Raw genomic sequence first — 27,910 nt, forward strand, 5'->3', positions numbered from 1 at the left:
CTCCCCCCCCCCTCCCAACCGCCGCGGGGAACGAACCTCCCGGCCGGGAAAGAGCTCTAGGACCCCCGAGTCCAACCGCCAGCCTCGGGGGGGAACAGCACAGCACACCCGAACGAACGACGGCAGCCAAGAAAAGCCCCACAGCCCCGGTAACAAGACACAGACTCACCTGCCCGCACGCCCTGAAGCGCCGCATCGGCACCTTCCTTGAACGCCTCCAGGGATGGTGACTCCGCCGCCTCCCCGGGCAGCCTGTGCCACGGCCTGACTGCTCTTTCAGTAAAGAAACTTCCTAATAATCCAGTCTAAACCTCCTCTGGAGCAACTTCAGGCCATTTCCTTCAGTCCTATCATTATCCACCTGGGAGAAGAGGCCAGTGCTCGTCTCACTACGACCTCCCTTCAGGTAGCTGTGGAGAGCAATGAGGCCTCCTCTGAAGAAAACATTCCTACTTCCCTCAGCTTCTCGTTCTCTAGACCCTTCACCAGCTTGGTTGCTCTTCTCTGGACAGGCTCCAGTAACTCAATGACCTTATAGTGAGGGGCCTAGAACAGAAGGCAGCACTGGAGGTGTATGGCAGGAAGGAACCTACAGAATCCATCCCCTGAGCTGGACATGGTGAGGCCGGGCCAGGGGTGACCAGCCTGCTGGCAAGCCCTGCTGGAAGCTGAGGAGCTTTCCTGTTGGGACAGCACGGTGCCAGAGCCTGTGGTGACAGTGATCTCAGGCGTCGGTGGGAGATGGAGGAACAGGCACCGGGAGCAGGAATTTTATCCCCCGCCAAGGCATCGTCCGAGCTCTGCGGCCAAGTCCAACCATCCCACAGGAGGGTTTGCTACCTACCGAGCAACCAAAATATTAAAAATTGCTAACATGTGGAATCTATTAGGGCATTTAGAAGGAATTCACGTTCATTGTTTCACTTGAAATATAAAGGTTATAAAACTTAATGGCCACATGACAAGGAAACGATATGAAACACTCGGAGATTTACAGAGCAACTGTTATGGTCTTTAGGCATGTGGGCTGAAAATTGCTTTACAATAGGCAACGCAACCTGTGGTTTGAGCACTGAGGTTTTCTGGCAGTGTTCTTTCTTCCTTCTTTTTTTTGTTTTGCCTTTTTTTTTTTGACCTTGCAGACTGGTATTCAGTTACCACAGCAGCTCCAAAGTAAAACAGAAACACAGCTTGTATCTTCTTTCAAGTATTTATTTCTTTTGTCCTGTTAACATCAAATAATGAAAGGAATTGTAAGGATTTTTGAAGGGGGGTAAGAAGAATGAAAGCAGGAGAAAGGAAAAAAAAATACCAACATAATGGCTTATTTCTCACAGCATGTGCAGCACAAATGAACAGTAAACACATACCACAGAAAAATGCAAACAAAGGCTACGTTTGCTAAAAGTTCCAAGAAACAAAAAAATCTATCATGAGTGCCCCCAGGCAAACAATTCTGTGATTAAATCCTCAGAGCCTTTGCATTTCTGGGTCAATTTAACACAGCAGATATCTTTCCCCTTCCCCCAAAACACACCTGGCCAAGCTAGCAGGGAGGAACCAAGGCCAGGGTTTTCAAGCCTCGTTTTGGTTTAAGGCATGGAAATGTTGGAATTACGGCATTTAGAGGAAGCTATAATCAAATCTAAAGGGTCAGCTACAAGTGTGAAAACCTGATTACAAATTTGCCAGTAGGGTTTGTCTATACAGAGCAACATAACTAAGTAAGCAACAGCTCATGGAGCAAAACTTTTTGTCAAACCTGGATCTTGGCAGTTTAAATGGCACCTGCCTCTGAACCCTAGGCCAGGAATGGGTGATCTAAGCACACAAAGGCTTTAGGGTGACCCTAAGGGTTAAACCATCAGTGCAATCAGATATTATCTTATTCTGTGACACCAGGCAAGACTGTATAGTTTTCCATTCCACCCTTGCCCTATGTGTGTAATAGAAACTGAAACGCTCTGTTAGGAAAAGGTTTGCAAAGGTTAAAATAGTTAATAGTTAAAATGCTATGCTTGCAGTTTTGATACAGAAGTTTCAAATCTATACTCAGAGAGTGAACGAGCATCAGGTGAATTGCATTATGCTCAGCAGCAAGCACAGCCTTTCAGCTAATGCACCTGTGTTCTCAGTTCTCTTCTGCATTTGCTCACTTCCAAATTTAAGGGCAGTGCAACTCTATTCCATTTAGGGGTTTATTTTCTTAAATGAACTAGGGGTGAGTATGCAGCAAAACAAATCCCAAAAAATGATGCCATTCCCTTCTTAGAGAAATATACTATGCCCTGATGTCAGGAGGTAACTTTTTTATTCATTAACTATTTCCAGGAGTAGCACAGTGTGATTTCTCTTCCTCACACACCCGACAACCTGAGGCTGAGAGGTGAATCCACTGAAAGAACCAAAACCAAACTCTGAATATTTGCTGCTATAAGTAAAGGCAAATGCACTTTTGACAGTATCCCAAGTTAGTTGTTTTTTTTTCCCTTGAAAATGTCTATAAGCACGTTTTTGATCACAAGATTGGAATATGTCATGAGAACGCGTTCAAGTATGCATTTGCATTAATATTGTTGCCAGAAGCCATCTCACAGTCATCATCAGACATACTGGAGCCCCTAGAAAGCTTTCTGTGGGATTGGAAGGCATCCAGCCAGGGGAAAGCAAAGCCACCATGTGGTTTGGATGACCAGTTCCACAGGAAAACTAGACATTAATGAATGGCAAGCACTCAAAGTGGTAGTTGTGGTGAGCAGCTGGCAAGCAAATCATTGGTCAGGAACCATTAAGTATATAAAGTATTTGATAAATGAAATGTATTTTTAAATGATCCATTGAAAGAAAACAGGCTAATTTTACAGCAAGGATTGCCAGTGTCAAGCAGTTCTGCTGGCTGTAATGAAGATCACTAGAGGAAGAGTTGCCCATCCAGCCTTAGAGCACATCCAACCTGGTATGTAGGTTATGCTGCAAAAGGACACCTTTAGGTACCATCAGAACAATCTATTTTAATATTCCTGAAAGGAAAATCATCAGAAGAAACCGAACAGCAGTGTTGGGTACCCTGCAGTTCAGGGCTTGCACCGTATTTCCATTATTAAGACAGATGGAAAGGGTTCATGTGCTTTATTGGCTGTTTATTTTCTACTTCAGTACTGATCTATAAACACCTCTAGATCTACAGTTCAATTCTCTGTCCCAGAAAGCAGGGATGTTGCACCTAAACCTACCATTTGCACTTAGGACGTTTCATACTATTTCAGCAAACCTTCCTTCTTTCGTTGCTTGACTTTTAGATTCTGATTCCCCCTTTAACCATAAAATGATGTTCTGGCCAACCATGACCTGTAAGTCCTTCCCAGTTCAAATTCAAATCCTGTCAGTGTTAAAAAGAACATGCAGTTATCAAGCTGTTAGGCAGAACTGTTGCTGGATCTCTGGGCTTTTGGTACACTTAATGCTTTAAAGGAAGCTAATTGCAAAGATATTTAGGGCAGTATGAGAAGGTGTGGACACAGGAACACACAGGTGAGAGACTGCCTGAAGGGAAAGGTGTAGAGATGAATAATCTGCACACCCAGCATTCTGGCTCAGAAACTTTCAAAACACAGTCCTCCCCAACAGGAACAACTGGAAGAGACAGACAAAATGATGAAAAATGAAGGGATCAGCAAAAATCAGACCTAATATAAACCCAACTAAAATAAACTCAGCATGGCTCCTGTGGCTCATTCAAAAGATCTTCTCTGGGAGTTCCTTTGCAAGAATTTAGTTCACTGAAGAAGAAAGACAGAATGTAACTTCCTTTATTGTATGAAATTAAGAGTCAGTGGCAAATCTGGCTGGCAAGGTGAAGAGGTTTTTAAAGGGAAGTGCTGAAGATTGCAATGCTACCTACCAGGTTGCATCACAGGAAACAAGACATTTCCAGCCAGAAAGTGTCAGTGCTCCTAAACACTGGGCTTAACAGTGTGAAATAATTCAGATTGTTTTCTTAATTTTTGTCCAGAATGAGAGCTGTGGGGAGTTCTTGTCTGAATTAAAAAAACAGATTATAGTTTTTTGCTTAAGAAAACATACAATTCTGTAATCTGAACAGATGGGATGTGTATTGGGAAACTTATTTTTAAAACTGGAATGAAGATTCATTGACTTTGTATGTTTAAATTACTCAAAATTAGGTAAGAAGGCTCAATTCTATAACGCTGTAATGATGGAAGCAGAGCATCTATGGAATGAATAAAAATAGCTGTTTGTACATGACTTCTTGGTATTTTTAACATGTATGTAGCAACTTTTGCTGCAGGACATCAACACTTCTTTTTAGAATTATTTTTCTGTGTCAGCATCAGATGCCTCCTAAAGAAATTCAAGGACATTATTTCATTTGACCAACATGCTTTTTAAACCTCAGCTATACCAACAGGACAACAGAAAAGCTGAATGTGTTTTAGGGTTCCAAAGTATGATGATAATTGATATGCGTGAAGAAGTTTTGCAATAGCAGAGTTGAGAAACATGTCAGATCACTAATACTGAATATTCAAGAATATTAGAATATTTAAAGTTACAGACTACTTACCCACTGAAGCACACAGAAAATTGCTTACTAGTAACTTTCTCTCCCTACTACCTTTTGCACAGCCCCTACAACAGTAACAAAATACTGCCCAGCCCTGCAAGTCTCCTCCACAAATTTACAGCCCTGATGCAAATCCAGAAGAGACCACAGGGTATTTTATTGCTAGGGAAAAGAAAGCCAAGAAATAGCTCACAAAGTGAGTTGTGATTCAGTGTAATCCTATTGCTAATTTGAGTCAGTCATATTCTTCCTAGTTTCTTTATTATTAACAAGGGGAAATGTGGCCTGAGACCTCAAGGAATCATCAAGGAGATGCTGTGGTTTCTCTTTCTGGTACCTGAGAGAGTCTCCTCCATTATCCAAGGCTGACACTGAACCAAAGAATTACTTTGTTCTCTGATGGATGGGTATTTTTTTAAAAGGCTCTTTGCTACACTCAACACTTGAGAGAGCAGAGGCAATGAGCTTGCCATCTCTGCTATTACTTGTAACAGGCAAAGTTGCAGGGGGTATAGTGACCATGCAAGTGACCTGACATTGCTATGGTGTGCCTGCATGAAGTCAGCATTCCCAGCAGGCTCCAGGAAGAGAGTCCAGACATCACTTCTTTTCCAATATGGTCATAATTGTGGTCATAGTGGAAAACAAGTAATAGCAGAGGTGACAAGCTCCAGAAACTGTATCTCCCCTGCATTTACTTTGCTCCCCTCTCTGTATAAAGGTGCTAGTAGTTGACTTCCCTGGAAAACATAGCAAGGAATTACCTCCTTTTCTTACAGCTCGTGTCAATACTGTAGTGTGCCAAAACAGGATCTGGGAAGGCTCATTAGATCAACAGCCGTGCCCAAAGCAGAAGCAGCAGCTGGGGTCTGTGCTCCAATGTGCCTGATGCTACCAAAGGAAGATGGAGAAGCTTCACAACAGCCTGTATCTGCTCAAGGGAAGGCACCAGCCACAGGACAGATCTCAGGCACCTAAGGGCAACTTGAGTCCTCACTACATACAGTGCTTGGTTTTGGACTGGCTATCCCATTATCTCATTCTTCAATCTATTTTTTTTTTTTAAACTGTCTTGTATGACCGTAATTTTAAATTAATTAGTTCAATGATTATATGTACTGCAGCTTTCCATGCAGTGCTTCTCTGCAGTAGTGCACTGTACCTGCTCAGGTAACCCATCCCAGTGGCAACCTCCCTCAGAGACATATAGGAAGTCAATGTTGGAAGCCAGGGTCATTCTCAGACAGCAGTTAGCAGGCTTGTGAGATGTCTAGGTTTAAGGCACTGATGTTCCAACCGTTTTCCTCTACATTAATTCCACATTGCTTGGGGAAGAAGATGTTTGGCAAGATGTCAAACAGCAGCTTCTCACTTTTGCATTTTTAAATTATCATTTTATTAACACAGACAGGAAAATTTCATGCCTAGGATGCCTGTCTGTGAAAAGCCTGTGTAATACAGAGGCAACCCTTTGAGATAAAATTAAAACTAAAAAAATGCTTTTGCATCTGAAAAAAAGCCAGAGGTTCAGAAAACTGAAGCACATCTCTCTAGTAGTGGTAGGTGAGGATAGTTACAACATAAGACAGAGAACCACTGTCTGGTAATACCTGGGCATGATGGATGACTGTTGCAGCTGGCTAGGAAGGAGTGGCGAGTTAGACTGACCCTTCCTTGTTTCTACATATATGGGTTGCTTTCCCTTCCTCAAAAAACAAACCACCAACCACCAGAGACAGCAAACAGTAACATGTAATTGGGGTGTTCTGAGCCAGCAAGCTACAAAGTTAATGGATTGCTTTTTAGGGCATGATGACCCGCAGGAACAATAACATATTCTTTACAGTCAGTGGATTTGGATGGAAAGCACATGCCTCTATTATTATATACCTGCAGGAATAGAAGGTGGCATCTTGCCTCTGCCTGCTTAGGGCCACCACACTCACCCTAAAATTGCATCTATCCCCTCTTTTGTGTTCCTATACACTTACTCTTTGGTCACTCTCAAGCTCAGAGTGCTTTCCTCCCTTATTTAAGGAGAAACTGTTCTTGTCTAGATTTATAGAGAAAAATCAGCTTATACACTTGCCTTTTTTTTTTTTTTCTGCATGAATATGTCAGGATACCAATAGCAAAAGTGAGCATAAGGAACTAATAATTTTGGACTCTTTGGGAAGGTGTGAAGATAAAAATTGTCTCCTCAGAGGTCTACGCTTTTCTGTTGTATCCAGTCCACACAGGCTGGATCAGTACGTGTTTCTGCTTGAAGAATCTGTGGCAGAAACAAGAGAGGGTGTTACTTTTATTAGAAAAGATGACAGGAGCAGAGGGAACTCACTACTCACTACTATGGCAACAGGCAAGTTGTGTCCTGAGTCTTCCATCTGCAGTCCACAGGCTGGGGCACCTCAGCCCCATCTAAACTGTCTGGTCTTCTCCCTAACACCTTGCTGATCTGACTCTTCTAAGGAGCACAGGGAGGTTGTTTCTACTGAAGCTGTTCAGCCTCCTGAAGGTACTGAAGAAAGGTACCAAGGTGCTCTTTGTAGCGTAGCGGGTGGGAAGAGAGGCAGTTTATCAGGCAGAAAAGTGGCTGAATTGCCAGCTTCCCATCAGATAAAAGAGAATGAGTAGCAGGGAGAAGGTGAAGTCCTGGTTTTCTTAATGTCTTTCTTCTCTAGGTTAGTTGTTGAAATCCGTGAGAGGTGCCTGCCACTATTCACATCTCAAAATCTCTAAGAAGGTTCTCCTCACTAGAGAAGGTAACTGCTGCCTGCAACTTACAGGTTCCACTTGGCACTGGGGGGTGAGAGCTAGAAGACAGGGCAGAATATTCTGATTCTCAGGGCTGTTGGTTGTTTGGTGAATAATGCAAAATATTACATTTGACATCTTGCTTTACCCCCAAACTTATGAACAAGTGCTGTCAAAAAAGTGGCTGTCACACAGACTAAGTTTATTAAAGCCACATGAAGAAACAAAAACAAAGCAGATGATCCAAGGTCACCCTGTATTCTTTTCTCAACAGTTGCATTTCAGCTAGAGGAAAATACTAGGACAAATTAATGTCTGCTACAAACAGATGTGTTCTCTTTGAAATAAATGTACCCACTTATGCTCTGTCTGCATTAAGACTTACCAGGTTTTTATGAGCTTTGGCAAGTGCAGTGCTATCTGGTAATATCTGGAGGTGGGAGTGTTCAGGGAGTTGTCTGAAAGGCTTGCAAGACCAGATCTGATCATATCCACCCACACTAATTAACACATTATATAAAAGTACAACAAGTTTCTCTTTGCAAACATCAGAATCACTTGCCCAGGCACTTTCTGTGAAGTTCTAGAAGAACTATAGAGCTGGACTCTGTCACTTTTTAACATCAACACAGTAGTGGATGTATAGGGGGAGTATAGTTCCCACTTTCACAGCTCACTCCTCACTCACCCTGCTGAAAACATGCCATCAGCAGGGCTACAGCTGGAAGGACCTTGTAAAGCTCACCAAGGGTGCATGAGGAAAATAATTTTCTTTCCTCAAAGCCAAAACACGGTATCAAATATTGAACATGAGGAATCAGATTTAATTACAAAGGAGCCCTCCTCTCCCTGCCCTGCCTCACTAATCCTGAAAATTACTTTGGAAAAACACCATCCTCTGAAAACACCTGGAACTGAAAAATCTTCTTATTTAAATAGGTTGGGGTTTCTTTATGGTAGGAGAATGTGTCCCCAAATGACTAACATTTCCCTATTGTTCCAATTTTAAAATAGCAGTGTTCTCCTGTATAAAAATATAATAAGGGGTCTTCTTCATAGGTTGAAGCAAGTCAAACTGGAAGAGCCTAGCTCATTTCATAGGAAACTTCTGTGAACTGCTTCTACAGCTTCACCTAGATTCCTCCAGCAGGATAATAAATATATACCCTGATTTAGATTTACTCCAGACTCTTTGTATGACATCTGGCTTCAAGATGGTGGCACTGAGAAGTGCAGTAATGACATAGGAAAACAGAAGAAAAAAAAAAATAGTTGTGCAGTGGAAAGCAAGAGGCAGTGGGGAGAGCAGGGAAAACCAAAATTAAAATAAGTCAAAGGGCGGAAATGCCTTTGAGAAGGCCTTAGGCTTCAACAAAGCTTGTCCACATTTGCAGCACTTCAAGATTGCCCAATACTAACCTTATGTGTAAAAGGACAGTAGACCTCAGCAGGCATTCCAGAGGAGACTTTCTGTAAAAAAAAAAAAAGTCTTCAAATGTATCCATCCAGATATGCAAGTAACTCACTGGATAGAGAGCATTTTGCCTTGCAACACTCAGGAGAGAAGAAACTCTCTTACACAACTTTTCCCTACTATCTGAAAAGCAAAGTCAATGTTTTCCTCATTTGCTGTTTGCTGCATACCTCTCCCCCACTGTGACTGCTATTTGACCTGTTGTCTGCTCAGAGACCCTGAGGGAAAGAAAGAGGCAAGTTTGTGTGTGTGTGTGTGTGTGTGTGTGTGTGTGTGTGTGTGTGTATGAGAGGCGATGACAAGAGTCTCAGCTACATTCTGACTTGTTTATATTCATTAGAAAGAAATCAACAGCACTTAGTATGTAAGACAACCTCTGAAGATAGGGAATATCTTTTATGCAGTGCAAGAAAAGAGCAGATTCATTGAAGGGACAGGATTTGGGGATGAGTGGGGAGTTAATTTTGATGTCTGTACTGGTTTTTACCTCACTTTTGCATTAGGGGGTCACCAATGAATAGAATCTCAGCATTAAGGTTTAATTTAAGGGGGACACTGCAGGGTGCCCTCCTTCACCAATTGTGGTTGCTCTTGCATCTACAATCCTGGCATGCTTGACTGTGAATAATGAGGAACTAGAAAGGATTAGAGTGCAGAAGGGGAGGTACACATCATCATCCCTTCCCCTCCAATGCATCTCTTGATAAATATGGTACCTTCAGTATTATTGGCAGATCCTGGAAGGGTTCTCATTGCATTTGCCTTTTCAATGAACTGGTTTTCTTCTAAAAAAATTGAAAAAAATAAAGCTGAAGGCATCTATTAGGGTGGGCTTCAAAATCACAGAGATCAAAGTTTCTTTTCATCCTCTCCAGAGAGCCTCAGCCATCTAGGAATTGAAAACAAAACTCTATTGTAAGAAACCTTTTCCAAGCTGGCACAGTGCTACAGCTTGTGTGTTCTGCACTCAGAAGGAAAGCACTGACCCAGATAAGAGAGCTCCTCAAAGTACCCAAGCAGGCAGAGGGGCTGGCATCAATGGTGCTTTTGGCAGTATCTTCCCCTTAAACTGCTCAAGAAGAGATGCATCTACTGATGTGCAGTCAGCCCTTCTGATCTGAACATTCACATCATTGCACCCAAGCTGCTGGTCTCCATTCCACATGGCAGAACCAAAGAAATCTCAAATACAGCTCACTGTTCTGCTGTAACTCCTCTCTCTTTTAGGAAATTGTCTATTTCTCTTTATGGGCTTTTTCCTCTTCTAAATTTTTGTATAGAACCTCTTGATTTATGAACAAATACTGCTTTTCCTTTCTATAACATGTTCCATTTGAATTTGCTGAGCTTCTGACAAACATTTAGGTAGTTAGACTTACAACTTTTGAGGTAGGGAAACACTAGAAATATCTGCTTTGCAGGTCAGGGTGCACCTTGACATCATGCAGCTTGCCCCTGGTCCCACAGGACATCTATGGAAAAGCTCGAAATTCAAGTCAGGAGCCCTAAATTCACTCCTTCACCACATGGCCTCCCTTGAGGTGCTTCATTCAGGTGTTTTCCAGGTAAGCTTGCAGCTTTCCTGTATTGCAATTATATTAATTCCTCTTTTAGTAGTGATCCAATGTTTCAAGGACATCACGATGCCTAGTGCTGCACACTGCATCTGGCAATGGAATGCAGTGTTGCTCTCACTAGGCTGTCACAGAGAATATATCATTACAAAAATAAATAATGTCTAGCTGCTTCTAGCATGTCAGTCCAAGCAGTATTTATCACTTTTGGCTGATCAGTGCCTGATTCAATGCCCCTAAAAACCAGTGGGTATATTCCCAGTTGAATTCAGCATGCATTTAATCAGGTCTTTGCTAACTGTGCTTCCAAACTTCACATTTCATTAGCACTACAGTACTGTCTCTTCTATTTTTAGAGCATTATTCCACTTACTTCACTGTGCAGATAGATACAATGGATTTTCCTCTGCATGGATTGTGTCAGTGAATGTATGTTTGTACAAGCAGGCTCTAGTTTTAGTTCTAGATTTAGTTCACCCCCAGTGTGACGCTGCCTACGTGTGTGGCAATCTGGGATTAATGCTAAAAATATAGATATATTTTATCATAAATGAACAAAAATATTCAGAAAGACAATTAAATTTCATATATGAGTCCAGTGACAGAATCTTCCATTACTCAAACTGTCTGCTGTTCTGACTGAGTGCTCCTCTCCAGCCTTCACAGGTGAAGTAAGACAGCTTCCTTGGGCCCAGCACAGTCCTTCCAGCCAGAAGTCCTGGGTGGCCTTGAACAAAGAAAACATCTCTCCACAGTTTGCTCCTTCCCTGATGTGAGTTGAGAACAGCTCCATCAACAGATGTAAAGTGAAGGAAGGGAAGGAAGCTTCCATTAAACGTCCATAACTTAGTTCTTCAAAGTATCTTTTAATTTCCCCATTCAAAAAGCTGAAATGAAACCAGGAGCAGTTTGTAATTGCAGTTCCTCTGAAGAAAGGGGATGAAGTATGGGGTGTGATGTGCTGCCTCTCAGCTGAGACAGCCTGCAGACACTTCAGAAACAAAAATTACATCTTAGAACTATGAGTAGCTTTAACAATTGAACTCTAAAGAATTAAACATCATATAGACATTTCACACTTTGTGTTTTTCTTTCCAAGGGTCCATAGTCTAGTCGTTCAATCCTGTGCAAAGGTCATGTTACTATGGATATGACCTGCAAGAAATGTGTTGCCTCAGAGCAGCACAAGTCATGTGAACAGGCTAAAAGCCAAGACTGCTGATTCAGTCTTGTCAGGATTTTAATGCTTCTGTTGGTTTCACTGAAGAATAGTCCTTGCACCACCAAGTTTATGTTCGTCCTTTAAAAGTGTTCATGCAGGTGTAGCTCCCAGAAAACTTGTGGATTTCTTCAAGTGCTGCCTGAGGGAGAATGCTGCAGGAGAAGCAGAAAGGAAATGAGCAGACCAGAAAAACCTCTGAGTCTGTTCTAACAGGATGTGTAAATATGCATTTAGGTACACACATACATAAGTACACACATTCTCAAAAATCAGCTAGTGAGAGCACACAGACAAGACGTGGCAGCATCCTGCTGTGACTGGGCCTAAAAGGAGAAAGTTATATCAAATCACTCTTTCTTTACAGAAATAATTATCAAAAAGGTCTGTAGAAACTGTGACTTGGAAGCTACCATCATATTTTATGCCTCCCAAATATTGTGCAGAATCCTGCACTCCAAAAGACAGATTTAAACTGAGTTCTGATTACCCTGCCATCTATTTTTGTCAGGCATGTTGCCTCCTTATTGTAAGGTATGGATATAGATCTCATTTCCTGACATCTACTGTAACGCAAAACAAATTATTAATTCTTACAATAAAGGAGAAGGAAAACAGCTCTTTTTCAGCCTGTAGAATTTCTGGCAACTTTTGGGAGTACCCCAAATTTTTCATTCTGACCAAAGCATTTCTTGTGAATTATTTTTTCTTGTTTGAAATGCAACATTGTAATGATTTTCCAGAGAAATCATATGGCCTTGTTTCAGTTCAGTAGGTTTTCCAAAGGTTTTAGTGCCAATTCTCATGGAAACACAATTTGAAATGCCCGTTTTCTCTTTAGTTTTTTCAGGATATGAAGTTCTGACTTTCTTTCCTTAGAGAGTTTAAAAATCTTGCCTAACTGGCTGGGCTATTGCTGGGCAAGGGGAATCTTTACCTTTTTAGGATGACAAGAGCATGCATTGTCCATGGAAGGAGCAGGAAGGCTTGATTCATCTGAACAGCTTCTACTGTCCTCCTAGCCACTGTCTCTGGCTTGAGAGGAGGAAAAAGATTAGGGAACCTGAATAAATAAAGTAAAAAATAAAAGAATTATTTGTTAACCAAACTCCTTCTTTATAAGATACTGCTGCCCAGGTCGTGTTGCTCACTAAGCTATCAATGGTTACTGGCATTTTAAACATGCCCCAAAGTAGGCTGGAAGGAGCAGAAAGTTCCAGTTCCAGCTGGAAAGCAGAAAGCCCAGTTCCAACCAGTACTACTGGGTTAGCTACCTGGTTAAAAATGTGCATGATGGTGCCTTTAGGGCAAAGTGGCAGATTTATTCAGAACAGCTCTCTGAACTGTATGCAAGCCAATACCTAAATGCTCTCTGTCCAGTGTTGATGTTTTTTCCTCTTCCTCTCTGTTGCTCTTTGCTTGATTTAAATTCTTGACAGGTAAAAGACAAATATTTCCCCCCATTGCTTTTAATGCCAATCATAAGGTTTTTCCCAGCATGAGCAATAATTGGACTCTGCATTTTCCTAAGATAGCACAAACTAGGTGAATAGGTTATTTTGTTACTTGTAAAAATTTATTTGGTCAGCTGTTTGTCTCTGAATTTACCTTGTTCTCTTACATAGAGGTGAAATAAAGTACTGATGGCCTTACTTGAGTAAGTGACTGTCATTCCTTTTGGGGGGAAAGATTCTAGTATTTCAACAAATAAAGGAGGAATCTGTACTGTTACTTTTCAAATAATTTGCAGATTGCTCCTTTTGAATGACCTGTTTTCAGATTGCCTTTTCCCCTCTCTGGTGGCTGCATATGGTCCAAATACACCCAGGGAAAAACAGCTTTCAGTTTTCTCTGTAGAAGCAAATGTCTCTCTCACCACAGGCAGGCTGTATGAATATGCCAGCAAGCTGAGGGAACCAGTCTGATGAGTCCCAGGTGGCCTAGAGTGACCCTCTGTTCCCAGGCAGCCAAATGAGACATCAAATTCTCTTAACTAAATGAAGCATTAATTAGGAGTGTATTCTGATGATTCATTTAAAATGAGATGCTTTCTTCTAGTTCCCCTGGACTGACCTGATTCTCATGCCCTGAAACATCTCTGTGCTTGTGTGGAAGGGCAGGACTGTTGTGGCATTCACTCCAGGACAGTCCAGCAGCCCCAGGGTCAGGCTCTCCATAAAGGCAAAGGATGAGGCTTTGGAGGTGCAGTAGTCAATGGCACCAGGGATGGCTGACAAGGCCAGGACAGAGTTCAGGCAAACAATGTGTCCATTCTGCAACTCCAGCATCCTTGGCAGGAATGCTTTGGTGGTCTGAAAAACAAGAGAGTTAGAAAAGAAAAAAAAAGAAAAAAAAGGTTTGCTTTGCAGATACAACAAAAACCAGTTACTGAAAAAAATAAGGTGACACAGAGACAACAAGCCAAACTGTTCTGTTCATTATGCTAGGGAGTGGAAGGGTGTCTTGTTGCTTTGTAATTTTCTGAAAGACTCTAAACAGGCCAAGTTTGATTAGAAATAAAACAAAATCTTTCCTAGCACAGAAGTAAGCAGTACCCACAGATAAAGGGCATGAACAGAATGCCTGGTACATTTGAGGACTTCTTGTAGAGGATAAAGTCTTCAACAAAGTGATGAAAAAGATAATAAAGTCTTTTTTAAAATTACTATTATCTAATTCAGAATGGAATGAGTTTCACACTAGCTTCCTTCCCTGAGCAATGCAGTCTCATGTTCCCCTGATGTTCCATACACATCACTGTACAGAAAACTACCCTCTGTGAGCTTGGCCTGTCTCAAAAGAAGTCAGATGTTTTACTGGAAATCACAGGATGGGGATACAACAGCATCAAACACTGTGTTAGTACTGGAAACACTACATTTTTTAAGACTTTGCTTCTCCCATTGTTTCTCTGTCTCCTTTTCAGGTCAGACTGATTTTACCAAGCACCATTTATTCACTCTCATTCCCAATTCTGAACATAACTGACACAAGAGCTTATCTTACCCAGAACTGTCCAAGGGTGTTTATATGCTGGGATTTGAGAAGTGCATCATCATCACTGTCCATCAGGCTCTTACCATGGACCACAGCAGCATTGTTCACCAGGATAGTGATATCACCCACCTGCAAAAAAACCCACAAATGACTTGTTACAACTAATACCTCTTCTCACCAATCAGCATTCACCATTATATCTGAATATCTATTATTATTTTCATAGCTTTTGACATTCTTGCCTATTGGCCTTGTAAACCTTCTGGGATCACTTAAAACAGGTAGCTAGACTTTTATAATAAAATCATATGAATCCTAGATTGTGTGGGGTTGAAAGGGACCTTTAAGGGTCATCTAGTCCCCACTGCAGTGCACAGGGACCTCTTTAACTAGATCAGGTTGCTCAGAGCCCCATCAAGCCTGACCTTGAATGCTTCCAGGAATGGGGCCTCCACCACCTCTCTAGGCCATGTGTGCCAGTGTTTCACCACCCTCATTGCAAAGAACTTCCTAATGTCTAATCCAAATCTACCCTCCTCTGGTTTAAGACCATCACCCCTCATCCCATTGCTACACACCATTGTTAAAAGTCCCTCCCCAGCTTTCCTGGAGCCCCTTCTGGCACTGGAAGGTGCTCTAAGGTCTCCCAAGAGCCTTCCCTTCTCCAGGCTGAGCACCCCCCAGCTCTGTCAGCCTGTCTTTGTAGGAGCTGCTCCAGCCCTCTGATCATTTTTGTGGCCCTTCTCTGGACTCATTCCAACAGGTCCATGTCCCTCTTGTGTTGAGGGCTCCAGAGCTGGACACAGTCCTCCAGGTGAGGTCTTAGGAGAGCAACATATACATACACGATTATGTACAACATAATCTGGATGGTCATCCTTCTTTTTTCCCCAATTTGCCAGTATATTTTTTGTTTCCCCATCAAACCTGAGCCATTACTACTGCCCACACGTGGTGTTTCCACAGACACGAACCTTCTCCCGCACAGCTTTGGCTTGCTGATAGACTTCCTCTCGATTTCCTACATCACAGACAAAATAATGGCATTCTGTCCCCATCATCCTGATCTCCTCTGTGGTCTCCTTCAGGCATTTCTCAGTTCGACCCCACAGGATGATCTGCAGCAAGAAATTTCTGTTAGAGTCAAACCGCTTCTGCTTCAAATCTAGAATAATTAAAACATGCTTCTAACTTGAAGAGTTTGATGAACATCTTTGATGTGTTTTCACTGTCAGCTCTGCTGCATTGTTTCATTTAAGACTTAACAGTGTTTTTCTATTACACGGGGATGGGACTTGAGTATCGTGGTGGCAGCTGTGTCCCACTGCTGATGCTCTGTGTCCCACTGCTGATGCTCTGTGTGCTAACAGATAATCAGATCTTTAGCCTAACATGACAAATACATGAAGCACTTGGCAAATGTTCTGTTATCATGAAATCTCAAACCTATCCCTGCTTTTGCTATACACACACACACACAGAGAAAGATCCTAAAATCACAGACCTTCCTGTATATCTGCATGTTATCTACTTCTTGTTTTACATGTGGGGATAGTATCTACTGTGCAGGAAAACATTTTTTCTATCCTTTTGGCTCTTCAGGCTAAGTCTTCTCAGCATTCATCATGTTATGAACAGTGAGTCACTTGTCATTCTGCAAAAAATAAATTACTGAATGGAGTATGGTACTGAAAACAGCTGACTGCTCTAGGAGTCAAACACGAAGATCCAAAAGAGAACTGCCACTGCTCAGTTAAAATTGTGAGCAGTGATTACTATTTAGTATTAAAATATAAATAAGTACTAAAATATAACTACATTCACACAGTCAAATGCAGGTTTACTCTGACCAGGGATTACAGTTGCTTCTCATACCACTATATATTGAGTATGAATCTGACTTGTAAATTGATTTTTAATGGCTAAAAATAAGCACACAAACTTCAAAGATTTAATAATCTTTTGAGCTTTCCACAAGTTAAAAGAACAGGAAGAAAAAAAAAATCTAAATTATATGACTCAATTAATGTAGTAACAGCAAGATAAATCTAAAAATCTAGGACCTGCAGTATTCCCTCCCCACAACAAAACTCTCAGACAGCTTTAACATGCTTATTTTTAAGAACTAGTTAAGCTTATCTAGTAACTGATACTAAAACTAATCTCTGGCAGGGTCAAAGAGCTTTTCCAGTGCAACTAAGCAGGGCCAAAATCCAGAAGTACCTGTGTCCTCAACCCATTTCCTAAATCAGTTAGATTTACAGTTGAACACATTTATAAATAATTGGCACATTTGTGAAGATAAACACACACAGACTCATACAGACTTATGTTCTCAAAATCACCAGAGGACTAACGAGCTGGTTAATCCGAAACTTCAGAGCATGTATAAATATGCCAGAGCCATTTCATGGGAAATCTTATCTCAAGGGAAGTAATTTTCAAAGAAAAAGCTGTGACCAGACTTAAAAACTGTAAGAAAGCGTATGATTAAAAATTTGGCTTGGGTACTGGCCTGTCTTCAAAAGTCTGAGCATATCACCCTAGGCCATCAGGCTTTGGCATTTACACAAAGCTTGTAAAACTGATGGCTATTTACTCACTTCTGAACTCTTAGCTAGACTGGCTGATCTTTCTTATGCCTACTCTGCAGACTGGAAGGGAAATCAAGAACATGTGAGAAATTTCACAAGCTTTCAGGAAATATTTACAAAATACTGTTCAACTATAAGCATACACACTTACTTGCTCTCTCTTTCACAACCTACATCTCTGTGGAAAGGGCAGCAAAAAACCCACAACACAAGAAAATGTCAACTCTAAGCATCAAGTGTGATGCCCTCAGAGCTTCCATCAGTGTGAGCTTCAGTCTCATAGTAGGACTGGATCTATCAAATGCAGACACTAAAAGCTGGACTGACAAGTTGAGGAATGATGGAAGACAGAAGAGGAGAGAAAGAAATAGACAAGGGAGCTAGTCAAGAAACTGACCTCACGAGCCCAGCAGGCCAGGGTTTCACACTGATATTGCAAAATAAAAAGGATCCTTCACTTCACTCTGTTTCAAACATCCATACAGCCTCCTATTCCCAAGAGTTGCCACTGATGCACAGAACGTCAGGAAATATACATGGAAGAATAGTTAAGCCAAGGACAACCTGTCAAAGGAACATCTGTCTGAGATGCAACTCTTGCACATAACTTTTTTTACGCCCCAACAGTTACTTTGGGACCCTTAATGTCCTACAGGCATGTCTTGCAAGGTGACCCCATTAAAATCTGGGCCATCTGGGGAAGACAGAATTTGCTGGTTATCCTGCTGACAGCATTAACTTCACTTCTGATTTTTTTCCATGGGAAGTTTTCATATCCCTGATACTGTTCACACTCAGGTGAAGGCTTCAGTCTGCGTAAAAGAAAAGCAGTAAATAAAGGACCATTCTTTTGAGAGAGGTGGAACTTCTCTAATGACACAGTGGGAAGGGAGATTTCCTGCCATCATTTCTGCTACTTTTTACAGATGGATAAAACTCAAAACTCAATACAACATGCTTTTGGTCCAAATTCAAGCTCGACTGCTCCTACAAGTTCATATAAGACTTTCAATTTCTCTCACATCTGGCCAAATTGTCACAGGCTTCCCTCTAGCCTCCTGGAATATCAGATCTTACAGAGAGGCAAAACTCTGAGTTGCTGCATTAGCCTCATAGTTGAGATTTCTGCTGCTCCTGAACTCTGTTTACGGAGGGCTTAAGCTTGGTGTTTCTGTGGAGGCAGTACTTCTCTCTTCTTGTCTTGCTTGCAGCAGTTTCACCCATGATTTCTAGGTCCTTATTCTACTATTGCCTCCTGAAGTTTTCTATAATCCTACTCATCAGTCCTCTGCTCCCCTGAACCCACCTCCTGCAGACTCTGCTCGTTTACACTTTGCTGTTTGGCACTTATGAGGTTGTGTTATTTGTAACATTCTCACTAAACCATTAAAGTAGGCAGTTTCAGAGTAAGGGATAATCATACATGTTCTCAATGCTCCTGAACAAAAACTTTGGCTCGCTGTTGAACAGACTGTGGGCCTGGGTTTTGCTGGTGCCCTGTGAGCTCCTGTTAGCCTGAAGCTGCACAGTTGGCCCTTCATTGCCTTTTAGATGCAAGCATGTAGGGAACTCTCATTTGATTCTTTGCTCAGTTTAGATCAGGAGAGGCAGCATCTAGCTTTATCCTGCCCCAGGAAGGATTCGAGGGCTCTGCATTTGTAAGGAGTCTAAATCTGCAGTTGAGGAAATGGTCCATTTTATTTAAAAAATGTAGACATAGGGGTCTCAGAGTCTGGTCTGTGTCCTCTTTCCTTTTAAGTGTAATTCTAAATTGGCAATAAGTGTGTCCCAAGTGGAGACTAAGTCCTAGAGATAATGACTCTTACAGACACAGAAGTTCCTGTCTGGGACAGAGGAAAATGCAGAGGAATAAAGGAGAGGAGACGTGGTGTTCCTTGTTACACAGCCTGTCAGGATGTTGCACAGCCACCCATTAATGGTAATTTAACGGTGGATAGAGAAATATTTAATTTGTGTTTTGGAGAAGTTCTTGGACAGACAGTTTTCCGTCCTGGAAACAATCCAGCCTCTATTTCTTCTCCTCCTTCATCTCTCGCCATCCTCTCCTGCCTGCCCCTCCCTCCTGCACTAGACACGCTCTCCTTTCAAAAACTTACTGACCAGAAAATTGTCGAGGGCAAGAGCCCAGTGAGGCGGTTAATCCCCGCTGCGGCAGGCCTGCTCCTGGAGGCTTCCTGCCCTGTGCTTACCTCTGGGTGACCCCAGTGGTTGGCAGTCAGGGAGGCAGGTGGAATGTTAAAGCAATGGCTCATGCTCCAGGGCTCCTGGAGAGAGCCCGGGCAGCAGCTGGGTAGGAGTCTTCCTACCACTGGACAGATGAAAGAATAGATTTATGACGGAAGAGGAACTTAACATGCCCTCCTCTTAATTAACTTGAAAGTAGGTAAGGGCTGTGACATCACAGCTTAGTGCAGATTTTTCCCAGGGTTTATTCACCAGAGGATTTTGCAAAACAAACCTTATCTCTAGATCTTCTCTAAGTCCCAGAACTCCTTATCTGGCCGTAGGAAGATCATTTTGGCTGGAGTGGCAGGCTCAGCAGACACTGCAGCCTCCACTCCCAGAGGACTCATTTAACTCTGGACTTAATCTGCTAATGAGACTTGCCCCGAGGTCGGAGGGGAGTCAAAAGGAAGGTTTTAGCTGCTGTTGTACTTCGTTATAGGCCTGCTCTGGCTACTGGCCAAAAGCCCCAAACCTGACTGCAGGTTTAAATCCTGATTTTCGCTGTAACACAAGTAAGAGTTATCCTTTTAACTGCCACAAAATCAGATAAGGCCACTAATTTATATAAACTGGTCCAGAATGACGCTGCCATCGACCACAATATACACACATGATCTGTATTTCTAGAGTCTTAAGTATATTATCAGTGCAGGAGATGAGGTTAGAGCTAATTTTACAAAATTTACAAGGCTATTTAACTTGTTTGTCCAATTTTATTGCTAGCACAACTCAAGAGTAGCAGCAAAGGAATGTTGCCCTTTCACATCGTCAATTAATTTGGCCCTGTCTCTTCAGCAGACCCTCTGTGCTAGACTCTATCATTCCAGTGAACTAGACGAGTATTGGAAAGATGTCCCACAACAAAAGCTTTCTGAACATGTGCCATTTCTTGACACTCCCCTTGGATTATCTGGGTTGTATTTCAGTACAGAACTGTGCACTCTTAATCCTTCCCAACACTACAACACGCACTGTGCTTAGCAGATCTAACATCCATTCCAAAAGTTCCTGCATTTTACGATTCATGAAGCAATTCTCTGTATCAGCTTGAAGAGACTGAAAGATTAAAGTGTTGCAGAGAGACAGGGAAGTGCCCTTCCTGCCTGATCTCATGATTGCTGCCTCCACAAATCAAGCACAACTCCTCGCCACAGATCAGCAGATAGGAAGTAGTTGGTAGGTCAACACATTTCATTCCCTCTTTCAACCTCCTGCCTAGTCCAGAGAAACAAAAGTTGCTCTGTTTGTGCTGGTATCTGTAATTGCACAGACTGCTACCTTTGTTCAAACAGAGAAGCCCTTTCTGCCCCCAATATTGAAAGTTCCTGCATACTTTTAGGAAGTACAAAGTGTAGATAATCCACTGAAGTATGTCAGTCTTATCCCCATGTATTTACAAAGGCTGGTAGTACTATCTCACAGTTGGTCCTCTGAAGAAACACATTCCACTGAATCCCATAATCCTGGCCCAGTTTTGCATACCATGAGAACAGGAGGGTAAATCCTACAGTCTCAAAAGCCTTAATGTATTTTGTTTGTCAATGCCATCAAGGTTTTCTCCTCCACCCCTTCCCTTCTCTTGCCCCCAAGGCAAAGCCAGACAAGTTATTTCAGGAGTTCTGCATGGGAGAGGCAGCTAAAGACAGATTACTGGTGGAGTAAAAGGTGGGGCTGTGCAGTGTGAAAAGCCAATCTTTGCTTTAGAAAGGAAAAAAAGAACCTTTTGATGCCTGAAGTGGGTCAAAATACTTAACCCAGCCCCTTAGTGACACTAGCATAAAAGTAAGCAAACAAAGCAGGCCAGTGGCAAAATTTTCTCCATTCCCACAGTGGAAAGTGAATATCAAAGCTTCAAGGGACCAGTATAAGAAAGATTACAGGTAAACATGGGAGAATCAAGAAAGTAAACCCATTTACCTATTTTATTAGTATTTTTTTTACACACAAGTGTTTCTAGATTAGAAGTTGTAAAGGCATTAGACTATACAAATTTAATTTAAATTGAATCCTGCCACCAAGATAAACACAAAACACAGACTTTATTATAAACTGGTTTGAGTTAAGTCCAGGAGTAATATGCAGTAACAAGATTCAAAGTTAGATCTATAAAGAGCCTTCAGAAGAAGGCTAAAAGAGTGAATTCCAATTCCTTTAGTCTAGAGGTCTAGTCTGAACTGCCACTACTTTATATGTTGATTTAGCACTCAATGGGATTAACATTATTCACCTAAACCACCTTCAATTCCCATTGTACCCCTTCACCCTCTGAAGAATACAAAACAGCACTTAAAAGTCACAGAGAAGTATGTAGACACCTGTCTCCTATTCAAGAGAGTCCTTCCTTGGAAAGAAAATTGGTAATTTTCTGTCTGCATCCAGACATTTAAGACCAGCTCCCTCTGAAGAAGTGAACAAATGCCTACTGTTCTCACAGTCAGGACTATTTAAGGACAGGTGGCCCCATGCTGACTTTTTTCCAGTGTTTTTTCCAATTGCTTTCGTCTGCAACATGAACTGCGACTCCAGACTGCCTTGGGAGCAACACTTCTCAGCTCTGTTGTACAGACCAGTTGGGGAAGGGGAAGGGTTAGGGTTGTTTGCAGGAAGAGGTCATGCAGGAGTCAGCCTTTACAATCCTATTAACGCTGGGACAGGGTCAAATGGAGTGCACGTTCCAACAAAAGCACCAAGTGGCCACAAGCTGTCACCCTGCAAAGGTTCATGGAAGCATTTGTGGGGGAAAAACCGACAGATTTTTAATGGTGAATGTCTGCCACACCATGTGTTAGAACTGGCCTCTGCTCCAGGGAACCAAAGCACACAAAGAAATATCCAGCAATAAAAAAATCTCTGGCTGCAAAGCAGAAAGAAGTGGCATATCTGGGGGTGTGGAGAAGGATAAGTTTTTTAAAGCTGTGTATTTGAGGTAAGGCTTTGACAATATCTACCAACAGAAATATAATAACCCATCCTGTAAAAATACCCAGTGTGCTGCCACCTCCATTTGCTTGGCATGCCATCCCTATAATCCGGATTCATATAAAAATGTCCACAGAGATCTCAGGAAATTGTGGGGAGGGTAAATATGCAGGTGTAGAAAGCCCTTTTGTACTGCAAGCACAGCAGACAGGATGAAGGGATAGAAAGTCAGCAAATAACATTTCAAAGGGAATTTCAGGATCTGCTTGACGTAAATGCCAAGGACCAATAGGGCATTTCAACACAGTTGCAGATTTGCTTTCTGTACATTTTCCTTCCAAAATGCTGCATTATTATTTTTACTTATTGCAGGCTGAGACAGTTGGGGTGTTCAGCCTGGAGAAGAGAAGGCTCCAGGGAGACCTTAGAGCACCTTCCAGTACCTGAAGGGGCTCCAGGAAAGCTGGGGAGGGACTTTTCACCAGAGAGGGCAGTGACAGGACAAGGGGTAATGGTTTTAAACTGAAGGAGGGAAGATTTAGGTTAGACATCAGGAAGAAATTCTTCACCATGAGGGTAGGAAGGTGCTAGAACAGGTTGCCCAGGGAGGTTGTTGATGCCCCATCCCTGGAAGTGTTCAAGGCCAGTTTGGCTGAGGCTTGTGCAGCCTGCTCTGGTGGGAGGTGTCCCTGCTCATAGCAGGGAGGTTGGAACCTGATTATCTTTAAAGGTCTCTTCCAACCTTAACCACTCTATGATTCTATACTTCACAGGGTTAAGAGTTCTTAACGTGGCAGGTTAAATGTTCATGTAGTGTAGTTAAGCATTTACTATGACAGAAAGGTGTGGTGACACTGAAGGGTAAGAGTGTTTGTTTTTGTAAAGCTAAGAACAATCAAACTTTAGATTACAGGGTAATGTTAGAAGTCAGGGACATGTGACATTAAAAATGTGGATCCAACACACTATTATTTCCATCACCTGACTGGATGAAAATAACTCCTAAAACTGCCTGGTTCAACCAACAGTAAACTGAAAAGTCTGCTACTGCTCAACTAAAAAACTGCAAAAATCAGACCTAAGATAAATTTATGGAAAAGAAGAACTAAAGAGCTATAAAGTGGATGCCAATAGAACTGGGTTATTTTTTAGAGTTTGCCTTTATATTTGTGAGATGGTTTCTGTAACAGAGTCCCTAATCTTGAAATGCTGAGTGGCTTTACTGTCTAGTGGAGAATGCTGGCCAGTGCATCACCACCTTTGACACAGCTCTGAGAGCCTCCTAGGGGAATCCCACTGTATAATTTACAAAGTATCCATTATGCTGGATTACCAATTTAGGGTATTAAAAAAAAAATCGGTTTTAATTCAGAACATCTTCAGTTTTATTTTAAGCTAAATCATGATGAGTTATTTTATTAGCACTTTACTTATTTTGGGGAATATAGAAGATTCCACTACAAAAATAATAAATACAATTTTGTCAATCAGATGCTGTACTCAAAATGTAACCTAATTGCCTTCTGGTGCTGGACAGGTTCTGAACTTTGGCAGTAATCTATGATCACTGCTGGGTGAACTGGGCTAAGTTTACTCCACATTGTTATGTACATCTGTGATATGTCTTTATAGTCCACTCAGGAGGACATTACATTTTGCAGTACTGTCACAGTAGCAGAATCCAAAAATAAAGTGGACAAAACATTAGAATGGTATTAAAAGCTCTGATGAATGAGAAAGGAATGTTTACAAGGCAGAGGAAGACACAGGCAGGCAACCCCAGCTCTGTAGGTACATCGTTGAGAATTAAGAGTAGAGGAAGCATTTAAATTTCTTAGGCTGGATGAATGCTTACAACAAAAACAGACATGGAAACCTAAGGATAAGGATGGGTAATATTTCTAATGCTGTCATTACAAACTACTCTCCAGGAAGGCCTAAAAATATGCTCCAGATCATCCATGTGCATAATATGATGCAGCTCTTCACTGAAAAAATAATTTCTCCCATGGGGCTACTGCAGAAGTATTGGGAGTTAAAACAGCCTACAATAAATTCACCTATAAACTGAATGCTAGCAACAGCTCCAGACAAGCTCCCCTCCAAGCCTCCTTTCTTTGCCTCCTGAAAAAGAGAATTGCTACCATTTTAAAACCACCTAAAAGCTGTTAAAAGGAGCTTTTCTTATTAGTATTTTAGTCAAAGAAATAAAGGACCCTGCTTAGAAGAAAACATCAATATTCAAATGCTTAACTGGTTTCCTATCTTTTTATGTACATTTCAAAATGCTATTTTTTAATGGTGGCTGTTGCTATGCAACGGGGCAGAATTTCTAAAAATCTATTCATCTGTTGTACAAATGACAGTTTTCAGGACATACTTAACTCTCTCAGCCTATTAAGTCAAAGGAGGAGGATGGAAATGGGAGGACTGTAAGCTCCCAGAGCAGCCCTGCCCCAAAGGGGCACAGCATGGCTAAAAAGGGTCTTTCACTGATCGTACCATTGTTTTCCACACACTGCTAAGAATCACAGAATGATTTGGGTAGGAAGGGATCTTAAAGATCATCTAGTTCCACCCCCCTTCCACAGACAGGGACACCTCCCACTACTCTGCCTATAAAAAATGTGAATTTTACCGATTCCAGTGGCTAGGGAAGCCATTCTGACTTAATGTATTGCAAAAGAGTTCATTCCCATTACACTAGCTCACTCTAAGGTGGATTATTTTTTCAATCTATAACCAGCATTCTGATTATTTTGTTGCACCAACAATTTCAGTGACAACATGAAATACTGTTCTTTTAATATAATGTCAGTGGATAAGAATTCTATTTTATTTTCCCTCATAGTCAGGAAGAGAAACTACATTTATAGAAGATGCTTTTCTGAATTTCGGATTTTGCAAAAATGCTGGACTAAAATAAGATAATGACAGTGGTCAAACCCACCAGCACTTCCTCTGTGTGAGCAGTAAACAAGTGCACTGATGTCATGAGGAGCTGGCTGACCCAGTGGTGAACTCTGGGCTGTGAAGGAGCTGCAAGGTGCCAGGTCCCTGCATACACACTTACCCACACACGTACACACACGTGTGCACATGTACACACAAGTCCTTGTAGCATAAAAGGTGCCATGGAGCAATCTGCAACAGCCTCACACTATCATCTAGGGAAATGAAACCCTGAGAAACCCCTTTGATAGCTAAACGTTTTGCTTTTAAAGAGGCAAACCTCTTGCTTCCATAAAGCACACATTCAAATATAAACACAACATGGACAATGGTCTCTAAGGGGCCTGGATTAAAGTCAAATCACCAGCAACACAAAGAACACTCTACAACATTGCACAATCAGCACATCTCAGAACCCAAAATCAAACAACTTGGTTCAGTGAGACAGGGCTCCCGTTTTTCCCAAGAGTCTTGGAAATGTTCTTACATCATTCCTGACAGCTCACTGTGGTCAGAGCCAGCTCTGTTCTATTACCACTTTGGGAAAGAAGTATTTGTACCAGCTGGATGTCTTTAATATTCCACTTGGAAGCATGACCTCTTCTCTTTAAGGCCGTAAGCTGAGTTTTGTCCTTACTGGTAAGGTTTTTTTAGGAGGTAGGGCACTGGGAATTGGAGTTTGCAGTCAACATAAAACCAAGCTGCTGAACATGGATGTCAAGATTTTCACAACAAAAAAACAATTGTAATTACTTAAAATATCATGCTTTTTTTAAGTGGTAACTCCTGATGTCTAAAGGTAGGCCTAGTACACAGGAGGCATTTGCTGCACAGTGAAACTTCTAAGAAACACTGAAATAATTTTTTGTTCAGTGTCCGAAGTTTTCACTTCCTGATACAAGTCAGCACAGTTAGCTGGCAGTTCCAGTCCAGGACTTACTGGGAAAGAGAACTGGTGCAAACTGGTATCTGTGCTGACCAAGAGAAGGAACTGTGACTGAATGCTAAGTCAAGCCTGAACTCCATTTGCACCTATTTTAAATGGTTGTTTCACTTAGATAAAAAATGAAATATATTAGGCAGGTCATACCAACTGCTACTCCACCCTCATGTAGACTCCTTCAAACCGGTGGCTAAAAATATGTTATACTACAGGGTAATCATGGCCCAGAATCTTTCCAGGCATCATTTTTATACCACCTCAAAATACGTATAATCATAAGTTGTTTAAGTGCACTCAGAGGTACAACTGCCACTTAAGTACAGACTAAGAGCCAGATTTATCTCATAGGCACATCCATAAAATAGAATTGATTCCAGCAGATCTGCATTTGTGTTTTCAAACACTACTTTATTGCCACAAGTGGAGCACTGACACATTTCCTCAGGCAGTGCTGGACAACAGAAATCCCTATGTTAATCAAAACAAGTAAGCTCTTTAGCACTGTATTCAATAAATTGTAATTAAGAAGGTGGTAACATAAGGGTGGCTTGTCCACAAAATCCTTTTGTAATTATGCATAGTTTATGGCTAAGCTAATAGGATGAACAATTTAAATTAGTTACAAACTCTGCCAAGGCACCCATCTATTCCCAAGTCTATTAATTAGAATCAATTTAATCCCCACTGGGATAAAGGTCAAACAACATGTATTTGACCCTTTTCTGCTGGCGTCAGTGTTATCAGCCAATGGATCTGGCAGGGCCTGGGTCTGACTCGTTTGACTCTTCAGCACTTTGACATGATGCTTTGAAGAATAGAGTCTAGGCCCAGCTAAAATGATCTCTCCAATAATTTCTGCTTTGTGTTCCTGCCTTTCTCAATGGTCAGCTCTGAGGGTGTTGTTCCCTGGCCTTAAGATTTATCCTTTTCAGTCCTCTTCAAACCTTCCAGATCTCAGCTTGTGTGTTCACTTCCGTGGCCCTGATCCCCATGTTACTGGTGACCTTTCATTTACCACCAGGGCTCCTACTACAACCTTCACCTCCCAGCATGTATTTTTCAAACATGGATGGTGTGTTTTCTTCCACACCATCCACACCTTTGTAAACATTCCCAAAAGCTCTTTAGCCTCATCCAACCTGCCCTCGAACATTTCCAGGGATGAGATTTGCACAGCTTCCCTGGGCAACTTGTTCCAGTGTCTCACTGGAGTGGTGCCAAAATCACTTGTGTTGGTGGTATTCAGCTGTTGCCTTTTGGCTTAGATCTACACTGTAAACCCTGGGATAGGCATGGTCTTTTTCTGTTGTCCTCATGCAGCACATTTAACATCTTTAGGCTGAATAATTTCTGGTGCATGAGTGGTTTCTAAGGCACTGCAATGACATTAATATATAACCTCATCTTGAAAACTTACTTCAAGATTTCCTACAGCATTGACACAGCCCTTACACTTTGTGGGAAGCCTCATTAAACTGTCTTGATGCCAGTCCGTCAGCACTTCAATCAGTGCTGGATTTTGGTGTGCCAACACAGCACATTTTGGTGTGGCAACACAGCACAGTATCTCTGGGACAATACTTTCACATGACATCACTGTACCCTGATGTGAGATGACAACCCTGTTACTCTGCAAGTTCCACTTCTTGTTA

At 41.8% G+C, this 27,910-nt stretch overlaps 1 protein-coding gene across 7 annotated transcripts in view; it reads right to left on the reverse strand.

The window, feature by feature from the left end:
• Positions 1-1,191: 1,191 nt before the first annotated feature.
• Positions 1,192-27,910, reverse strand: part of DHRS3 (dehydrogenase/reductase 3) — a 35,379-nt gene continuing 8,660 nt past the window's right edge. For 3 of the 7 annotated variants that reach the window (XM_051637596.1, XM_051637597.1, XM_051637598.1), the window contains exons 2-6: positions 15,578-15,721; positions 14,613-14,732; positions 13,680-13,918; positions 12,544-12,669; positions 1,192-11,761 (exon numbers count right to left, since the gene is read on the reverse strand). In XM_051637596.1, coding sequence (XP_051493556.1) covers positions 11,677-11,761; positions 12,544-12,669; positions 13,680-13,918; positions 14,613-14,732; positions 15,578-15,721 — 714 coding nt within the window. In that variant the 3' untranslated portion in view covers positions 1,192-11,676. The remainder of the gene's footprint in view (positions 11,762-12,543; positions 12,670-13,679; positions 13,919-14,612; positions 14,733-15,577; positions 15,722-27,910) is intronic. The other 4 variants (XR_007891384.1, XR_007891383.1, XR_007891382.1 and 1 more) reach the window with 4 other exon arrangements.

This window comes from Apus apus, chromosome 20 (genome assembly GCF_020740795.1).
Source record: "Apus apus isolate bApuApu2 chromosome 20, bApuApu2.pri.cur, whole genome shotgun sequence".
NCBI lineage: Eukaryota > Metazoa > Chordata > Aves > Apodiformes > Apodidae > Apus > Apus apus.